At 35.3% G+C, this 21,430-nt stretch overlaps 1 protein-coding gene across 1 annotated transcript in view; it reads left to right on the forward strand.

Moving 5' to 3' along the window:
* TMEM232 (transmembrane protein 232) overlaps positions 1-21,430 on the forward strand; it is a 248,137-nt gene that overhangs the window by 62,282 nt on the left and 164,425 nt on the right. Inside the window, exons 9-10 of the mRNA XM_032403542.1 lie at positions 8,886-9,009; positions 12,683-12,935. Of these exons, the coding sequence (XP_032259433.1) occupies positions 8,886-9,009; positions 12,683-12,935 (377 nt within the window). The remainder of the gene's footprint in view (positions 1-8,885; positions 9,010-12,682; positions 12,936-21,430) is intronic.

Consider the following 21,430-nt stretch of genomic DNA (forward strand, 5'->3'; position numbering starts at 1 on the left):
TGACTTTGCAAATGGAGAAACTGAGGCCATGCTTATTAGGCTTACTAGTGAGTGCAACGAGATTTTTAGGGTCCCAGTACCTTATCCCACTATCATTCTGGCTGCACAAGTAAGGAGATAACTGTTTTGAGGCATCTTGTCACTAAATCCTGGCTTCTCCTTTTCTGGGGAGACATGATGGAAATCAAATGAGGGAGGGGATGGTAGTGTTTAGACAATGCTGAACAAACAGAGGGGTAAACTGAAAGAATTGTGGAACACAGTGACTGTTTAAAATCAAAAGGAAAAGATAATTGTTTAAAAAAAAAACACTGCCAAATAATTTTGATTCTGTTTCTTATATTTACTGTTTTTTTAAAGAGGTTTCAATCTTTTTATTTATTTATTTATTTTAATTATTTTTTTTTTTTAGATTTTATTTATTTGAGAGAGAGAGACAGAGATAGTGAGAGAGAGAGCACAAGTGGGGAGGAGAGGGAGAAGCAGGCTCCCCACAGAGCAGGGAGCCCGATGCGGGACTCGATCCCAGGACCCTGGGATCATGACCTGAGCTGAAGGCAGATGCTTAACCGACTGAGCCATCCAGGTGCCCCAATCTTTTTTTTTTTAAGTGATGACTCTAATAAAAATAATTCATTGACATTAAAAGATTAATTTTTAAGTTAGCAATTTGCCTAACTTCTGCTAGTCAAATTTTCTGTTGTAATAACATTATACCAAATATTAAAGAATTAATTTTTTTCTCACAGAATATTTAAGTTATTTATGGAATAGTCTATACAGCTATCAAGAAGTCATTATTCCAGACAAAATAAAACAAACTGTGATGTAATTATCAAGATCAAACCAGAAGTGCTTTCCATTTCTGGGGAAACTTGAATATTGGTCTTACATACTCCTAAGACTGGGTACATGTAAAAAAATTAAGAAAATGAACAATGTATTTAGAGTGAAATAGAAATATTGAGGCATCAGGCCTTGATAGTAAATTGAGACTTTGTCAGGATTTGCAGGACCAGATAGCCTTGGAGTTGTGACACTTGGTGGAAGATAAATTCGGTGTAGTACTTGAAATTCAATGCCAAGTGACTATTAAGAGGAGTAACCTGAACAATTTTGTTTTCCATGCATATCAGTAAAGTTACCATAATGATGAATCAATGTTCAGAGATTTAAAATGCAGAGGGGAGACCATTCAACTGATTGATCAGAAGACATTTGATTAACAGTGGCAAAAATACAAGTGAGTGGTTCTCATCTGCCCATTTCTGATGTTATCCATCAGTAAATAATTCATCACGTAAATCTCTGCCTTGCTTCTTATAACCCCCTTTATAAAAATTACACCGTAGAAAAGGAAAGAAATAGAAGCAAGTGGTTTCAGCTGAGCCTGAAAAAGAGCAGGCCCAGATCCACAAAAGGACTCCGGGAAGGCATCACAGAGTTAGAGCGACCTCTGCTCACTAGGGGACAGGGAAAAAAACCCTGCAGAGGAAATGCACTAAAGACAATATATTATAAAACAGGGTGAAGAAGTAGAGAAAAAGGGACTACATGAGCCCCTCCTGGCTATCAGGCACCAGCCTTTATCTGGGAAGTTTAGCTGTCCTGAGCTGCAGATAAGCAGCTTGCTGTAAGGCAGATTTCCGTTTAATATGGTTAAATTTTATATGATGCTTCATACTCTCAATGCTCCACCCTGCAGTTTGGCCTTTTATATACTGCCCCATTTGCTCTGGGAAGATAGCTCAAGCCAGTGCAAAAGGCTTTCTAATCTAACATGAAAATAACGAATTGTGTTTATAATTGAATTGTTAGCCGATGAAGACTGCTGAGAAACGCAGTATGCATTTCAGTAGAGCAGTATAACATATAAAATTATGTCTCCCAAAGCAAAATAGCTGATTTAATGCGCTCCATGAATGTATTCCAAAAAAGCTTGACAACTTAAAATTATATAGACATGGCAAGTGGTTTCCAGAGGTATAGTAATTGTGTTTGAAATGAATCAAAGAACCAACTTCTTTGTATGGGCAGCAAGGCCTTAATTTCTGTCTAGGTCACTGATATCCACATTGCCTGTCTCCTGAACCCCAGTGATTATAACGTTCACGTGACAGTCTAACCAAAACCATTCAAACAACTTTTTTGTCAATAGTCCTCCTCCTTCTTCATGAGCTAAGACTGCAGTGTTAAGTCCTCACTCTTCAGATTCATTTACTGGATTTTTAAATGTATCCTTTGATCCTCTGGGCTAAGTGTAACCATTCAGTCTACAGCAAGGGTAAATATGTAATTATGCCTTGCTAGGTTGTGGTGCAGTAAAAAAACATTCAACCTCAAATCAGAAGACCTGAGTTTTAGTCCTATCTCTTGCTACCTGTCTAATTTTGAATGAGTCACTTACCCCTATGAACAGAGTCTGGTTAGCAGATAAATAAAGAGAGTAGCCATTTCAGAGAGCTTTTGAGAGATTTAAATGAGATAAGTAATGAAAACACTTCTTATACTCGGAGTCTCCACTACTACTTCATGTCCTACTAGTTCAGATCTGAATTATTTTTTTCCTAGAGAGGCTTCTGCCTACTGAATTTCGATCTCCATACCTGACACATGTTAACCAATTTACACACCCTACATTTCGGAACTGTTCCCCTGTTCTCTACCTGCTCTGTCACAACCTTGGTTTAGGCCCTTGTCTCATGACTCTTGAAGCTTTTTAACTGGGCTCTTTGCCTTAAGTTTTCCCCTCAGTAATCTGTCATACTCTGCTGCCAGGGTTACAACCTAAATGTGATTATACCACTCTCTGGCTTAAAATTATTTAATAAGAACTATTTTGACATGACACAGGGGTTACATCAGGGTCTCATAACTTGCCATGATTAGAGAAAAGCAAGGAGAGCAAAAACAAAGACGGAAAGGTCCTGCTACTAGGATTCATTACCGCCAACAAACCAAACAGATGAAGTGCCTGATAGGACTGGATGGAGGTGACAGTTAGTGACCCACCTGGGCCTTCTCTGGTGAAGCTGCATTCCTGGCTTGTCCAACACGCCAGCCCTTCGTTCTTCCCCATTGTTATTCCTGGAGCTCTGAGAATGAAGCTCTGCAAGCAGGAGAAAGAACCCCTTTTAGCAGACATACTAAAGACTAGATTCACACGTAGTCCATCTTTTCTGAGTATCAAAAATCAGACAATGGAAAGAGAAATACATTCTTCAAAGTAGTTTTCATAAAGGGCCAAAATCAAGAATGAAATCCTGCCTGCCCTCTTCATGTACAATGAAGATTGAGCTTTATTTATTTATATTAACCCTCCCTTTCTAGACTGTTAATATAATCTGGAGTTCTTGATAACATTAAGGTTAAATCACTATTTAAAAGTGTTCTATCCCCTCCTTAAAGGATGAGTTATATATCAATATTTAATTTTAAGGGTCATATTTCTGAAATTATTTTTACTTATTTAACTTTATTTTTCCCACTCACTGCCAGCCTTTTACCACTAGGATTTCCCATTCTTAAGCTGTGACATACTATTCATTTCTTGGTTGGTTTGAGTACATTCTAAGTATGGACACAGGCGACCTATTTCATTAGGTGAGCCCTTGCTTATGCACAACTCTAGGCTAGAATAACATTTGTCACCATTCATTTTCCCCTGAAAAGTATAATGTACGTTTTGTCTGGAAATAGGCTTCTGTGCCCACAGTTTTTTTTTTTTTTCCCTAATTCCCACTTTAAATCTCTAAATGTTGTTATGCTATTTCCTAACTTATGATTAGATGTTCAAAGCCAGTCTACTTTTTTTTTTTCTATTTTATTTTCAATCCAGAATTTTTTAGGCATATCTTTGTGATTTGGCAGCCAGGATAGAAAAGGCATCCTCTCTTGTCTCACTGGCCATCTTTGGAAACTGTTGAGGTAAATCCTCCACTTTTACTCAGAGAAAAGCCCTGCTATGTGCAGCTGTGCTCAGATGTGCTGGTGACGGGTCTGTGTTTCCTGAAGGCCTTCCACTGATTATTCATCATTCACATGCTCAGTGCACAGTTCCTGCCTCTCTGAGCTTGGATTATCCATTACATTAAAGTGGAAAACCCATATATGCCTGCACTAAATTTTAAATTAATTTTTGGCTTCTCAGCATTGGAAAGGTTTTCCTTCATTTGAATTCCATTTTGTTCATAACTTTAACATCTTTAAAGTTCCTTTCTTTTTTTTTCTTTTTTGTAGTATTACAGATTTTTCCCCTTGATTCTATGTTTCTTTGGTTGTTTCTTTCTTTCTTCTTTTAAAAAAAGATTTTATTTATTTATTTAGAGAGAGAGCGTAAGTGGGGGGCCGGGCAGAGGGAGAGAAAAGAGAGAATCTCAAGCAGACTCCCTGGTGAGCACAGGACCCCAGGTGGGGCTTGATCCCATGACCCTGAGATCATGACCTGAGCCAAAATCCAGAATCAGACGTTAACCAACTGAGCCACCCAGACATACCCTGGTTGTCTCAATGGGAATTAGTAGTGGGTCTCAGTTTGCCAGTTTTCTCCCTTCCAAGCAACTTTTGCAGTTAACTTCCTCATCATGGATTTGAATTATATTTTTGTATTTTAATCTCTTTGCAGTCTTTTGTTTTCTTACCATACTACCTTTCGTCTCAGTATCAAGGCTTTTCATTGTCTTTTCCTCTTATTTGGTTTTATTAAAGGTGCTTAAGAGTTATAAAAATATCTTCTGGTCCCTGTAAGAAATCATTTTCAGAGCTATGATCCTCTCTGAGTATTCAGACTGATATTCTCTTTAGCTCTTGCTTTAATATTCTTCACCTTCTATTTTACTTACCTCATTACCTAGGAGAAATCTATAAAAACTTGGTATTTTAAAATAAGAGGTTTGTATTCACAGCATACATAACAGAGTTGTTAAATGCTGCAACACTCAACATGCACTATCATCAGGGACCTTCCTATATTCTTCCTACTCTTTGATATTTTTTTGTTTTGAGGAGAAAATGCCCTCCAGTGTTCCCATTATAGTGTTCCTCCTCCTCCCTGCCTCCTACACACACATTGCCACAGCATGGTTTTCTACCGTTTTTGTCATCTGGAAGTTGCCAGATGAGAGAGATGAGAATGAAGCACAGATATAATACTCTGGCTTCTTAAAAAATCAGTACTCCAAAGTAAGGGACTGGCTTTACTTTTTTTCTGAATCTATGAAAAACACCATAGATGGTAGAGATCATTTTTTCCCCCTTTTAACTTTTGTTGGGGGCATGAGGCTAGAATTTCACGAAGTGGAATGTGTGTATTCCTCGCTGCTGTTCTTAATCCAGCTCCATCAATTTTATGATTTGTGGAAATTCCCTTTAAATTGCTACTCTTAGTGACTTCTCTTTCATTCTTAGTCTTTCATTTTTAGGGTTGTGTGCATTTTGACATTGTCAGTGTTTTCTGTCGAAATAACCCTGTGTAAGGGTTGTGACTTGGAGACATTTTAATTCCATCTTTTAAAATTACAATTTGATCATTGAAGAAATCGATATAGAGGAGTAAGGAGAACCTAGGAAAACTGTCTTGAATGCTGATGTTCCTAAACTTTTTATAAGGTTGTGTAGATAGATAGGTCAGTAGCTATTTATGAAGCCTCTTATTATTGTATTTTAGCCAATCTATCATCTATACATTTATTTATTTGATATATTTTAGCTGTTTATATTAGTGTAGAAGGAACAGTGGGCCGGAGTAAGGCTAGCTGAGGTCTAGTCCAGGATCTGGTACTAAAATTTACCTGTGTGCAGTGGTTCACATTAATTTTAAAAGTGAAAGAAAAATTTAAAGTAAAATGAATCAAGTAACTATGTTATTTTGGACAAGCCAGTAGACCTCTGCCCTAGTTTCTTTATTTATCAAATTAGGGGAAATTTTATAATATTTATAAATTACTTTATACATGTTTAATTTCATGGCACTGTAAAACCAAGTCAGTCTACTAATGATTGAGACTTGTACTGTAGTGAGTTCACAAAGAAGCTAGTGCAAAATTTCTAACCTAATCAACTTTGAATTCTTTCTATGTGCATTGATTTTTAGTTTTGAATTTTAACAAACTCCAATTTGTAAGTATTGGTGTTTCTATTCTATTTTTGGCAAAGGTACTTTCACTTACAGAAAATTTTGCAATCAGTAGCATTGATTGAAAATAGCGTGTTTGTGTTGAAGCATTTTTCTACCATAGGAGGCTGACACTAATGGATCTATTTTCATCCATATTTTAGTGGAAGTGCCCTACATTAGTTAAAATTTTCCAGACTTAAAAGAGAACAGAAGAACCAAAATCTTAGGACTGTGAGGTATATTCAGGGGCAAGGGGAAGTTCTGTAAAGTCTGAGACTATACTCCTATACTCTCCTTTGCTTGACCTTATTGTGAAGTGGGGTGAGGAGTACTCTGAGAATGACTCACTGGTCATTCACCTCCGAGGGCATCTGGAATTCAGTCACTCTAAGACTTCACAGAGAAAAGTTATCAAATTCATATCCTTTGACTTTGAAGAAATAGTCTTTTTTGTAATTTGATTCAGGTCAGCATTTTCAACCTAGCCATTTCACATAGAGTATTATACTTAAATCTCCTAATAGTCTCTGAAAAATAGGTTTTGCTATATTTACTTATAGATGAGTAGATTCAGACTGAGGTAGACTATGCAAATTGCCCTATGTCATATACCTAATTAGTGACAGAGCTAAGATTCCATCTATCATTTTTCTGACTCTAAGTTCATGCTTGTAAACATCATGCTGAGTCTATCAGTTAGGATTCAGTTCTTCTGCATGAAACAGTAACCTAACTACAATTGGATTACCAAATAAGGCACTAATTATTGCACATAACAAGCAGTACACTATTGATATGGAGATTCTTCAGAAAATCAAGACCCAAGCTCCTTCCAGCTTCCTTTTCTTCCATTGATAGTATTGGACTTTTATCCTCATTGTTGCAAGACAGCTGCTCTACCTTCTGGCATCATGTATGTTTTCCAAGTGGGAGGGAAAGGATGAGCAAAGGAAAAAAAAAATCACCTGTTATCTAAATTTAATCTCTTTCTTAATCAGAAAAATAATAGCTTACCTGGAAGACTTTCATAATACACTTCCATTTGTATCTCATTGACTACATCTACATTTATGGCTAGTCCAAGCTTCAAGGGAGTGTGGGGATTCATTTTTTAAGTCAAATTTATTAAGATATAATTTACAAAATACAATAAAATTCACACATTTTATGTACACAGAACTATGACCTTTGAAAAATGCATACACCTGTGTAATCACAATCAAGATATAGAACACTTCCATTTTGAGGAGCAATGTTAACTGAGCATTTTGCTGTTTTGAACAAAACAGGTTTATTTCTGAAAGGAAGGAGCAGGCAATAGGCAGCATTGTCATCTTGAGGTTAAATTTTTTTCTTGAGGTATAATTAGCATATAACATTGTATTAATTTCAGGTGTATGACATAATGATTCAATGTTTGTATATATTGTGAAATGATCACCACAATAAGTTTAGTTTCTATGTCCTTAAATAACGGTTTGGAAAAGCAATACTGGAAGTACCCTTAGGTGAGAGAAGACTTTAGTTATCTTTTTTTTTTTCTTAAGATTTTATTTATTTATTTGACAGATAGAGACATAGAGAGAGAGGGAACACAAGCAGAGGGAATGGGAGAGGGAGAAGCAGGCTTCCTGCCGAGCAGGGAGCCCGATGTGGGACTCGATCCCAGGACCCTGGGACCATGACCTGAGCCGAAGGCAGACGTTTAATGACTGAGCCACCCAGGTGCCCCAAGACTTTAGTTATCTTTAACCTAGCTAAAAACAGGAACCTGTATAAATCTCCCAGATCTATTTATGTCTCAATTTTCTAATATTTAAAAAAAAAAGATTTCAAAGAAGTCTTGAATGTGTGAAAAATTGTGGTTCAGTGAGTGAGATAATTTATGTGAAAGCACATTGAGATCTGTAAAGCTCTATTCAAATATAAAGAATTGTCTTTTTTCCCCATGATTAGAGGTGTTTCCTTTTGAAAATGATAATGAACTTGACTTACTGGCCTGAAATATCACAGTTGTCAAATTCAAATATAATTGTAAAATATGCTAACTCTTTATCAATGGCTTATAAATCAAGGCAATATGCAGCTTTAGGCAGAGGAATTTTACATTTGCATTCTTACCAGTTCTCTTTCAAACTATATCTCTTTCAGTTGGGTGAAAATAGCACTAAATGTATAATTTCCTGAAACTATCGAATATATGTTCATTTATGACTAATAAATTCTTGTGTGATTTCCCAGTTATTATACAATATTTTGAGTGATAAATCTTGACAATCTTCTAATCAAACAGAAATATAGATTTTAAGAAATTACACTTTTTGTAAAATCAAATAATCTGAACTTTTGGAGTGTTTAGGAAGGTCATTTTTAAATTTGTTCTCTTTTTTGAGAGGAAAACATTCTTGAAATTCACTTCTTAGGTGCAGAAAGTTAAAAATCAAAACCTATTATGAGATTTTGGGGACACTCTAGAACCAGAGCCCTTGATTGCTTGTTATACAGGATCTATGAAGAAATGTGATCTTTTGTGGTATTTATTACTCTCAGAGTTTTGACAGAACTCTACTCTGAATTCAAATATCTTCCCAAAATGTGGTTCTTTCTTGTAGACTTTAATCAGAACCAGTGTCAACCAATACTGGTCTTTATTAAAACTAAATGTATCTGGTAATCTGGAATACTCATTAACTCTGGCCAATTTTTTCATTAAAATTGTTTATTATTGTTTTAATGAAGGTCTTTGTTGTTTTGTTCACAAAATTCCTAGGTTGGATTCAATACTGGCTTTGTTGGTCCTTGGGGAGGCTGCCAAACTAAACATGGCCTGCTTGAAAGCTTTAATGGAACTAATGAGAGATTTTCTTTTAAGCATTATGTCTGTTCAAAACCAGGTAATAACAGTATATTGTTAATTTATGTGTTTTAAAAGAACTGAAGAGAAACAAATTTTATTTTTGCCACTATTTAAATTGTATATCATATTAGGGCTTATAATGAGCATAACCTTGTGATAAAAATTTTAATTAAATATAAAAGTAAATGCACATTTACCATATATCCCAGGATGGATAGATAGATGGATATAGAGAGAGATGTCAAGATATGGAAATAGATTACACACACACACACACATCAAAGGGACTTTAAATTTTATTAACTTGAGGGGGGAGGAGCAAGATGGCGGAGGAGTAGGAGACCTAAATTTCGTCTGGTCCCAGGAATTCAGCTAGATAGGGATCAAACCATTCTGAACACCTACGAACTCAACAGGAGATCAAAGAAAAGAATAGCAGCAACTCTCTGAACAGAAAAGCGACCACTTTCTGGAAGGTAGGACATGTGGAGAAGTGAATCCAAGTTGATACTTGGGAGGATAGACAGCGGGGGAGGGGGCCTCCATCAGCCGATACTGACAACTGATAGAGCCTCGGAGCACAAAATTGGAACTTGTAGAAGTCTGCTCCGCTGAGGGATGTTGCTCCAGTGGCTAAGCGGGGGGTGGGGGGGTGGGGGGTGGAACCCTCGCTGGGACAGTGTGGTCTCGGGACCCTTGGGGTCACAGGAAGACCAGGGGTGCCTGAGTATGGCAGAGCTCCCAGGTATCGGAGCGGGGAAGCCGGCTGCACAGAAAGAGCCGAGGAGCAGACTCTCCGCTTGGGGTTGCCATAAACCATGATCTGAAAAAAAACAAAAAACAAAAAAAAACTGTGATCCACGGCATAGTCGGGCCGCTGCTCCTCCAGCAGGGACCCAACAAGTGGCAGATCCAGGGAGATTCCCCTTCCTCCCCCAGGAGGAGTGGCACAGGAGCGCACCGCAGGGATCTGCTGGGTTTGGAGACTCCACACTGAGTTGTGTGCCAGCGATAGAAACGCTGGGTCACAGGCCGGGTGAGCACGGATGGGAATGATTGACTGCTTTTCTTTGGGGGGTGCACTGAGGAGTGGGGACCTGAGTTCTCAGCTCCTCCAGGCGGAGATTGGGAGGCCGCCATTTTCATTCTCCTCCTCCAAAGCTGTACTGAAAGCTTGCAGAGAACAAAAGCTCCCAAGAGCAAACCCGAGCAGATTACTTAGCCCAGACCCGGCAAGGGCGGGACAATTCCACCTCCAGCAAAGACATTTGGGAACCACGGCAACAGGCCCCTCCCCCAGAAGATCAGCAAGAATAGCCAGCCAAGACCAAGTTTACTGATTGATGAGAACTGCAGAACGCCAGCACTAGGGGAATACTGCACATAGAATTCATGGCTTTTCCCCCATGATTCTATAGTTTTTCAAAGTTAAATTTTTTTAATTTTCTTTTTTCTTCTTTTTCTTTTTTGAATTTTTTTCCCTTTTTCAACCAACATCTTATCAATCGCTTTTTTAAAAATCTTTTTTATTTTTCATTTTTAGTCATATTCTATCCCTTCATTGTAGTTAACCTTATTTTTGGTATATATATGTTATTCTCTCTTTAAAATTTTGGGATACAGTTTCTTCTAACAGACAAAAATATACCCTAAATCTCTAGTGTATGGCTTTGTTCTAGTCTCCTGCCTGATCATATTCTCTCCCTTTTTTTTTTTAAATTACTCTTCTTTCTTTTTTCAACCAACTTCTTATCAATTCCTTTTATAAAATCCTTTATAATTTTCATCTTTACAGTCATATTCCAACCCTTCATCATATTTACCCTTATTTTTGTACATATATAAGCTTTTCTTTATTTAAGATTTTGGGAGGCATTTTCTTCTAACAGACCAAAATATGCCCAAAATCTAGTGTGTGGCACTGATCTATGCACCAGCCTGATCATATTTGATCATATTCTTGTTTGTTTTTTTTTTTAATCTTTTTCTTTTTCTCTTTTTTCTTTCTTTCCCTTTCTTTTCCCCTGGTTACAGGTCTCTTCTGATTTGTTTAGTATATATTTTTCTCAGGTCCTTGTCACCCGGTTAGCATTTTGTTCGCTCATTCATCTGTTCTCCTCTGGACAAAATGACAAGATGGAAAGAATCACCTCACAAAAAAAGAACAAGAGGCAGTACTGACTGCCAGGGACCTAATCAATACGGACGTTAGTAAGATGGCGGAACTAGAGTTCAGAATGACGATTTTAAAGATACTAGCTGGGCTTGAAAAAAGCATGGAAGACATTAGAGAAACCCTTTCTGGAGAAATAAAAGAACTAAAATCTAACCAAGTCAAAATCAAAAAGGCTATTAATGAGGTGCAATAAAAAATGGAGGCTCTAACTGCTAGGATAAATGAGGCAGAAGAAAGAATCAGTGATGTAGAAGACCAAATGATGGAAAATAAAGAAGCTGAGAAAAAGAGAGATAAACAACTACTGGATCACCAGGGCAGAATTTGAGAGATAAGTGATACCATAAGACGAAACAACATTAGAATAATTGGGATCCCAGAAGAAGAAGAAACAGAGAGAGGGGCAGAAGGTATATTGGAGCAAATTATAGCAGAGAACTTCCCTAATTTGGGGAAGGAAACAGGCATCAAAATCGAGGAGGCACAGAGAACCCCCCTCAAAATCAATAAAAATAGGTCAACACCCCGACATCTAATAGAAAACTGATGTCTCAGAGACAAAGAGAAAATCCTGAAAGCAGCTCGGGACAAGAGATCTATAACCTACAATGGTAGAAACATTAGATTGGCAACATACCTATCCACAGAGACCTGGCAGGCCAGAGGACTGACATGATATGTTCAGAGCACTAAATGAGAAAAATATGCAGCCAAGAATACTATATCTAGCTAGGCTGTCATTGAAAATAGAAGGAGAGATAAAAAGCTTCCAGGACAGACAAAAACTAAAGGAATTTGCAAACATGAAACCAGCCCTACAAGAAATCTTGAAAGGGGTCCTCTAAGCAAAGAGAGAGCCTAAAAGTAACATAGACCAGAAAGGAACACAGACACATAGTAACAGTCACCTTACAGGCAATACAATGGCACTAAATTCATATCTTTCAATAGTTACCCTGAGTGTAAATGGGCTAAATGCCCCAATCAAAAGACCCAGGGTATCAGATTGGATAAAAAAACAAGACCCATCAATATGCTGTCTGCAAGAGACTCATTTTAGACCCAAAGACACCCCCAGATTGAAAGTGAGGGGGTGGAAAACCATTTACCATGCTAATGGACACCAAAAGAGAGCTGGAGTGGCAGTCCTTATATCAGACAAATTAGATTTTAAAATGTATAAAGTGCCACATACAATAATTGAGCTTTATATAAAAAAGATTCTTTTATAATATAATATGGGAAATTGTATTTCATTGGATTAATTTATATTCTGTTGATTACTAAGGAAATTGAAAAATTGTTCTCTATGTACTCTTTAGCTATTTGTATTTTTTATTCTTTGAGCTAGATTTTATGCAATCTACCCATGGAAAACCTGTTTTTTAATGAGTACATTTTAGAAATATTAGTTGATTATGGTTCTTTAACAACTCTATAAAATTTGAAGATATTTCTTATCATAAGTACAGTATATAGTTTTAATTATGACAGAACATACTTTGATTATCTAATAACTATTTTCTCATTTTAGGAAGAAGGCTGCAAGGTAGACGATTTTTCCTGGGCCTGGAATGTAGTCTACATGTATACAACAATTCTTGCAGAAATCTGCTTGTATGCGACCACTTCTAATTTGCGAAAAACTGCTTTTACTGGTTTCTGTGTCTGTAAAAGTTCACAAAAAGATATTTTACTCATGGATAAATCAGAAGAACCACCAGAGTTGAAGGAAACAAGTATTTTAGGTCTTTTGGAATATTTCTCTTCAAAAATGTCAGATAATTGTAAGTAAATTATTTCTCAACTTGTTGAGAAATATTTCTTAAATGTCCCTGTCCACATATAGCAATAAGCCTTTTATTTATTTTATTTTATTATTTTTATTTACTTTTTTTTTGACCTACAGTGTTTTATTCATTTCAGATATATAACATAGTGACTTAACAATGCCATACATCATGCAGTGCTTATCACAAGTGCACTCCTTAATCCCCATCACCTATTTCACCCATCCCTCCACCCATCTCCCCTGTGGTAACCATCATTTTGTTCACTTTAGAGTCTGTTTTGTGGTTTGTCTCTCTCTCTCTTTTTTTCCGCTTTGCTCATTTTTTTGTTTGTTTCTTAAATTCCACATATGAATGAAATCATATGGTATTTGCCTTTCTCAGAATTATTTTGCTTAGCATTATACTCTCTAGCTCCATCCATGTCATTGCAAGTGGCAAGATTTCATTCTTTTCTGTGGCTGAACAATATTTCATTGTGTATATATACTACATCTTCTTTATCCATTCATCTATTGATGGACACTTGGACTGCTTCCATAATTTCACTATTGTAAATAATGCTGCAATAAACATAGGGGTGCATGTATCCATTTGAATTAGTGTTTTTGTATTCTTTGGGTAAACACCCAGTAGTGTGATTGCCAGATTGTAGGGTAGTTCTATTTTTAACTTTTAGAGGAATCTCCATATTGTTTTCCACAGTGACTGTACCAGTTTGCATTCCCACCAATGGAGCACGAAGGTTCCTTTGTCTCACCAAGACTTGTTTCTTGTGTTTTTTATTTTAGCCATTCTGACAGGTGTGAGGTGATATCTCATTATAGTTTTGATTTGCATTTCCCTGATGATGACTGATGTTGAGCATCTTTTCATGTGTCTGTTGGCCATCTGGATGTCTTCTTTGGAGAAATATCTGTTCATGTCTTCTGCCCATTTTTTCATTGGATTATTTGTTTTTTGGGTGTTGAGTTCTATAAGTTCTTTATATATTTTGGATACTAGCTCTTTATTGGATATGTCTTTTGCAAATACCTTTTCCCATTCTATAGATGGCCTTTTAGTTGTGTTGGTTGTTTTCTTTGCTGTGCAAAAGCTTTTTATTTTGATATAGTCCCAATAGTTTACTTTTGCTTTTATTTCCCTTGCCTCAGGAGACATATCCAGAAAAATGTTGCTATGGCTGATGTCAGAGACATTACTGCCTATGTTCTCTTCAAGGATTTTTATGGGTTCAGGACTCACATTTAGGTCTTTTATCCATTTTGAATTTATTTTTGTGTGTGGTGTAAGAAAGTGGTCCAGTTCATTCTTTTGCATGTAGGTGTCGTTTTCCCAATACCATTTGTTGAAGAGATTGTGTTTTTCCCATTGCATAGTCTTTCCTGCTTTGTTGACGATTGACCATGTAATTGTGGGTTTATTTCTGGGTTTTCTATTCTTTTCTCTTGATATATGTGTCTATTTTTGTGCCAGTACCATAATGTTTTGATAACTATAGCTTTGTAATATAACTTGAAGTCTGGAATTGTGATGCCTTCAGTTTTACTTTTCTTTTTCAAGATTGCTTTGACTATTCGGGGTCTTTTGTGGTTCTGTATAAATTTTAGGATTGTTTGTTCTAGCTCTATGAAAAATGCTGTTGGTATTTTAATAGGGATTGCATTAAATGTGTAGATTGCTTTGGGTAGTACAGACATTTTAACGATATTTGTTCTTCCAGTCTATGAGCATGGAATCACTTTCCATTTCTTTGTGTTGTCTTCAATTTCTTTCATCAGTGTTTTATAGTTTTCAGAGCACAGGTCTTTCACCTTGTTGCTTATATTTGTTCCTAGGTATCTTACTTATAGATGTAGTATTGTGTCAATGTTTTCTCAACCCAAGTGGACAAGAAAATAGATGTTTCTGGTTGTGCAACATATTGAAAGATTTGATCTGCAATAGAGGATACACATATCAAAATTGCCTCCTTCACAATCAGAAGTCAATCTGATTTCAATGACATCAAACTTCTTGTACAAGCCATAAATAATACTGTGTAGGCATTGTCAACATGATTACCGGGGAAGATAGGTGTGTCTTTTTGGAAAGTGACTTAAAGAACCTGGAGCTGCCTCTGTATTTAATTGAAAATGATTTTTTCGCATGATTTTATCTTTCAAGTGAGTAAATTTTTAGAGTGAGAGAACCAGTCTTAAGTCACACAGATTTGTACTTTAATTCTACAACTTATATCTTGGAATCCTAGGTCAATTTATTTAATTTTGCTGACTGATTTCTTTACCTGATAATTATGATAAGACTGCTATTCATATCATAGGGCTTTTTGTGAGAAAAAACTATGGAAACATATAAATACTTGGCATAGTACCTTGTGCATAGTAAAGGTCCAATAAATGTTAATAGATGTTGTGGTTGTTAATGTGGTTGTTAATATTGTTATAATGAGAAAACATCAGTGAGGAAGGATTTTTTCCCCGAACATTAGATGTACAGTTTATATCCCCAGAATCCTACTTTATTTATATATAAAGATATAAATGACAGTGAAAAATATATATATAATATATAAATAGTCTCTTGTGAATGAGTCAAATAGTGTTCTTATGGACCATATTTATATAAAGGCTTTAATATGAAAAAACACTTAAAATCATAGTTTTGTGAAGGCAATGTTATAGGAAACTAATGATTTCCATGAAGATAATTTCCTGGTGATCTGATCTGATATGGGAGCAGAACTTAAAGAATCTAGAAAAATGGATGACTACTTAGAATGTTCTGTCTTCATTCTGAGGTTTTGTGTCAAACAAATTTTTTATAGAGTCAGATATTTATTAATTCTAGAGTGAGGTCTCTGCCCAGTGACTGAAATGCTGCCTTTTAGTGGTTTTGATTGGATGGAAATTTCTATGTATGCTTATAAATACCAATTATACATTTAACATTTGCTACTATGGACTTAACTGTGTCTCCCAAAGTTCATTTGTTAAAACTATAACCCGCAATGTGACTGTATTTGGAGATGAAGTTATGATGGTAGGGCCTGATATGTTTGAATTAGTGTCCTTATAAGAAAAGACACCAGAGAGCTCACTTTCTCCAATATGTGAGGACACTGAGAAAGCAGCTATCTAAAAGCCAAGAAAAGAGCCCTTACCATAAACAGAATCAGTTGGCACCTTGATCTTGGAAATCCTAGCCTCCAGAACTATGAGAAAATAAATTAATTTCTTATGTTTAAGACTCTAAGTCTATGATATTTTGTTATGGCAGCCCAAGAAAACTAATGTACCTCCCCAGAGTGTTGTGATATAGGCAGGTCTGAATATGCTCAAATGCCTAGTAAATCCTTATTTGAAACACAGATTTTTACAGCATAGTCTCTATTTTGTATTTATTTTCATTTATTTATTTACAAGTTTTTAATTCCAGTTAGTTTACACAGTGTTATATGAGTTTCAGGCGTATGACATAGTGACAGCATAGTCTTTAGATGAGACAATTTTGAGCTGGAAAAACATGAGGGAAGATGATAAAAATTAATTTATTTAAACACACAGAATTTTTGCTTGATCCCTGTTGAATTCCAATTTTGAGAAATATTTTGCCTTGATGGGTCATAAAGGATAACAATAGTTAACATTTATTGAGCTCTTACTATATGTCAAGCATGAGTCTAGGCTGATTCATTAATCATTACAACAAGACTATACCTAGATATTCATATTGTCCTCATTTTATAGATGAGAAAACTGACACACTGAGTTTATTTGTCCAAGGAAATATAGTTAGTAAGCAGTACATCTGAGTCTTAACCTAGGCAGTCTGGCTTCAGAGTCCATACTAACTACCTCACTATACTGAACTAACTAAATTAATTGACCTACTGAATGAAAAATTTAAAAAAATTATCCATTTGCATTTTGAAGAATGTGAAAAAGATGACTTTGAGGAATTCTGGCAGTCATTATCCTATAGCACTGTTTGTAAAAAGTATTTTCATAGACTTTGTACATGGTCCTTATTTCTAATGTAAATTCTTGGGCCTTGTTCTAGAATTTTGGATCAAAAATCCGAAAAGTGGAGTGTAGGAATCTGTATTATTAAGCCTAGAGAAAACCTAGCCTATAAATTTAACTGTTAAACAAGCTGGTAAAACATAGAGGAAAGTACCTTTCTTACTTGTTGTTGCAGACCTTTATGCATCTATTCGGAGAGTATTTATGTCAGATGATTTATACATAATTTTACAAAGAGGGAAACATAGCTTTGTGTTGTACACTATATTTGAAATGCCATATTCTATGCTCCTACTTTGGTTTTCAGAGTGTTAAAATGATAGGCTTTTATCAAGCCTTGATTATCTGGAAACTGTGTTGTGAAATTAACACTTGAAAATGGTGTATTCTGTGAGAAACCTACAGAAACTGATTTAGTACGTCTTTTATAGGAAATACATAATGAATGATAGAACCAAATATATCACAGAATAGTAAAAATTTTGTTGCTCATGTTGTCCTCACCCAATGCACAAATCTCTAGTAGACCCATTTGCAAATAGTCCACAGTAACATTCTGTTTAAAAGTCAACAGAGATTAGAACTCCCTATCTCCCAAAGCAGGTCATCCCACTTTTAAACACTGTGAAAGATTCTTCCTTATATTAAAATGAAATCTATCTTTCTAACTTTGGTTTAAGTTTTCCCTCCTAGAGGTAATAAGAAAAAAAAAAATACCAACTCTATTCCATTTCCCACATGCAAGCTCTTCAAATATTTGATGATAATTGCATTGGTTCTCTTTCTCCACCTCTTCACTTTGCATTCATCTCCCATCTCTGCTTACTTCCAAGCTCCTGTGCTAACTTTTTGTAATATGTGAAAAACAGATTTTCAATATGGTTTATGATTAGCTTCTTAAGATTGCTGGAAGGTTGTAATGTTGTTAACATTGAATTGGTAATAATTCATTCCAGTGTTATGATGTGAAGACATGTGAGACCCAAGTATTTTTTCATTCAATGTTGTCTCTGAATGAGAAAAGTAAATATGACATTCTTCCTTTTTCATTCTTTTGTTGAGAATTATTTTCTTAAACTGGTTCTGCAATGATTTAGTGAATGAAATATAATCACAGTTGTAAAATAACTTTGTATGCTACATTTTGATTCATTTTAACTTAGGAAAAAACATTATTACAGAGCAATAACTCCTTTTTAAAAAGCAAACGCAAGTTAATTAGACTCTTAGAACCAATTGAAATGTTTAAGGGTACTCTATTAAATCTTCAATATACCTTTTATCTTGGTGAAGGTTATTCAGAAAAATATTCAGTAACAGTATTGTGTTTATTATATGTGGAAAATATTTAACTCCTTTAAAAATCCATGTACATGTTAGTGATGGAATTCAGGCAGTCCTCATAATTCACAATTCTTTGTTTTGACAAATCTGAAAGTATAGTACCCCTGAGTATTTTATATATATATGGAAGTTAACCAAATGTATCTATTTGTCTTTTTTAAAAATTATTTTATTGTTGGGAAGAGCACTTTACATGAAATCTACCTTCTTTCTTTTATTATGTTATGTTAGTCACCATACAGTACATCATTAGTTTTTGAAATCTACCTTCTTAAAAGTTTAAGTGTACAATACATTATTGTTGACAGTGGGTACAGTGTTGTATAATAGATTTCTAGAACTTATTTATCTTGCTTGATTAAAACTTTATGTCCATTGATTAGTAATTTGAATTTCTCCTTTCCCTCATTTTCTGGAAACCACACTCTTTGATTATACTCTTTGACTTTATGAATATGATCATGTTAGATATCTCATGTAAGTGAAACCATACAGCATTTGTCGGTCTTTCCATGACCGTCCTCAGCATGATATCCTCAAGGTTCATCCATGTTGTTGCATATGGCAGAATTTCCTTCATTTTTAAGGCTTAACAGTACTCGATTGTGGATGTATACCACATTTTCTTCATCCACTGGCTTTATGTTAGACATAAAATTGCAAAAATGAGCAATTATAAAAAAGTTATTTAAAAAACTTTTTGTAATAATCATCTTTTACTTACTCCAGGATAAATTATATTATTTCTTACTTCTCAATATAGGATATGTTTGAAGATTTATCTTTGATCTATTCTCAGGTATGCTATCTCTAGGGTCTATATCTTTTAGAAAACACAGTTGTATTTTAAAAATGAAGAAGAATTCAGAAATCATTAATCCAAAGTTCTACATGCCCTGCTTTCTTTTGGAGTAATTTGTAGGTCTGTAACTCATCTTGCTTGGTATATCATTCTTTATTTCTTTCTGTCATCCTTTTAAATAAAACATAATTTTCAAAAGAGATATCATTGACCTCACAATTTCTCTAAAAACCCTATGCATCTGAAATAATCTCTCAGCTTGTTAATATAGGTGACATGTGTCACTCAATGCAGCCAAATATCATTCACTGAAAATTAATTAAACCCTACTCTGAAAAAAGTATCAATTCTGTCAGGCTTGTGAGACAGAAAAAAATTAGCAGAATATTCAGTTGATGTCATGATACTGACAACATAAAATGTATGTTTTTTATTTGTACGCAAGTACAGAGAATATTATATGGCTTAAGGAACAAATAGATAATCCAGTCCAATTGAATAAGGATATTAGATATTTATTCTCTCTGCCTCTCATATTTCTATATACTACATGCTGTGGAACATACGAGATAAATATATGGAACAGAAAAGCTAATTTACTAATATACATAACCTCATGTTTCTCTGAACTTTCTTTTGTACCTCTCCAGTGGATTTTACCAAATTATAGCTTGTATTTTTAATAATCATTTTATTTCTCTATGTTAGTTACGAGTAGATTTGGCTACCTGTAGTAAAAAATACATTAGATTAAATAAAATGAAAATTTATTTTTCTCCCACATAAAATAAATCCAGAAATAGGCAGTCTAAGGTTGGTGTCAGGGCTTAAGAGGTTCTCAGGGAGGCAGGTTCATTTTCTTTTGCTATTCTGAGGGTGCAGAAGGGAAGAATAATAATATTCATTTTCTACTGTCTTCTTAATAGGAAGTACCACATAGCATTATTGCTGTAAACTCATTGGCTTAAGTGTAATCATATGGCCACACCTAAGGAGAGTTTATTTTGTTTTCTGAGTATCAATCAGCCAAGCTAAAAGTAGTGATTCATATTACTAAGGAGGAAAGGGAGACTGGATATTGTGAAGTAATTTACAATCTGTGCAAAGCTTATTTTACCAAGTTTTGTTCTCTCTCAGGTCGGGGAATAGGTTTTAGCCTTTATTGCTTCACCCTACATTACCTAATGCATTGCCTCATTCAGAGTAACCTCTCAATAAATAAAGTGTCGAATATATGAATGGATGAAGGAAAGGAAATGGATACTGTATTGAGATATGATGAGATGACATTTTCAATTCAAAATGGTTATTTTTAAAAAAGATTTTATTTATTTTTCAGAGAGAGAGAACACAAGCGGGGGGGGGGGGGAGTGGCAGGCAGAGGGAGAAACAGGGAGAAGTCCCTGATGCAGGACTCGATCCCAGGACCCTGGGATCATGACCTGAGCCAAAGGCAGACGCTTAGCTGACTGAGCTACCCAGGCATCCCTCAAAATGGTTATTAAACATCATCTTTATACATTGCTTATCCACTTATTCTCATTCTTTTTTTTTTCAAAAATAATTAGCACAAGTTCTTTTCAATTCACAAGAGAAGAATTGTCCATTTGTTTACTCATTATAATGTGAATGTGCATTATGTGCATCATTCTATATTAATGACTCATGGAGCATCAAAGAACTTAAAAACAACTTTGGATAAACATGGCTACGACATGGTTATGGAAAGTAGGACTCAATCTGTCGTTCATTTGAATCTGAATTTGGAGAAGGGAAGAAGATGCAGATGGGGGAAGTAAGGATGGGGAGGGCTAAATAAACATGAAAAGTTAAGAAGCCATTATGGAAACCAGCCAATCAGAAATGGGTCCTTGGGGCGGAAAAAAAAAAAGAAATGGATTCTTGCTCTTGGAATCTAAAGTTTGAAATATACAATACTAAATGCACTGAATTTCAGGATGAATCTGTATTTCTCTTTAAATATTTGATGTTTTTGGTAGTACTTGATAAAACTTGCATGTGAGGAAAATTCATTTGGACATCAGAATATCTAGACTTGCTGAGTAGACACATTCTACTCTTATCTTGAACATTATGAGTTCTATTAGTTCACTGAAGGCAGGGTTTGTTGTGATGATTATGGATTCCTACTTCAAAAATGTCATTAACTTATCTGTAGAAAAATCTTCAATTTCCCCACAAGCACAGGTTTATTTACAGAGAAACTAATGACATTTAATTTTCAGGGCCTTTCACCACATAGGACACTTCTTTTTTCTTTCTTTCTTTTTCTTTCTTTCTTTCTTTCTTTCTTTCTTTCT

The sequence above is a fragment of the Phoca vitulina genome, unplaced genomic scaffold (assembly GCF_004348235.1).
Source record: "Phoca vitulina isolate PV1807 unplaced genomic scaffold, GSC_HSeal_1.0 scaffold6, whole genome shotgun sequence".
NCBI lineage: Eukaryota > Metazoa > Chordata > Mammalia > Carnivora > Phocidae > Phoca > Phoca vitulina.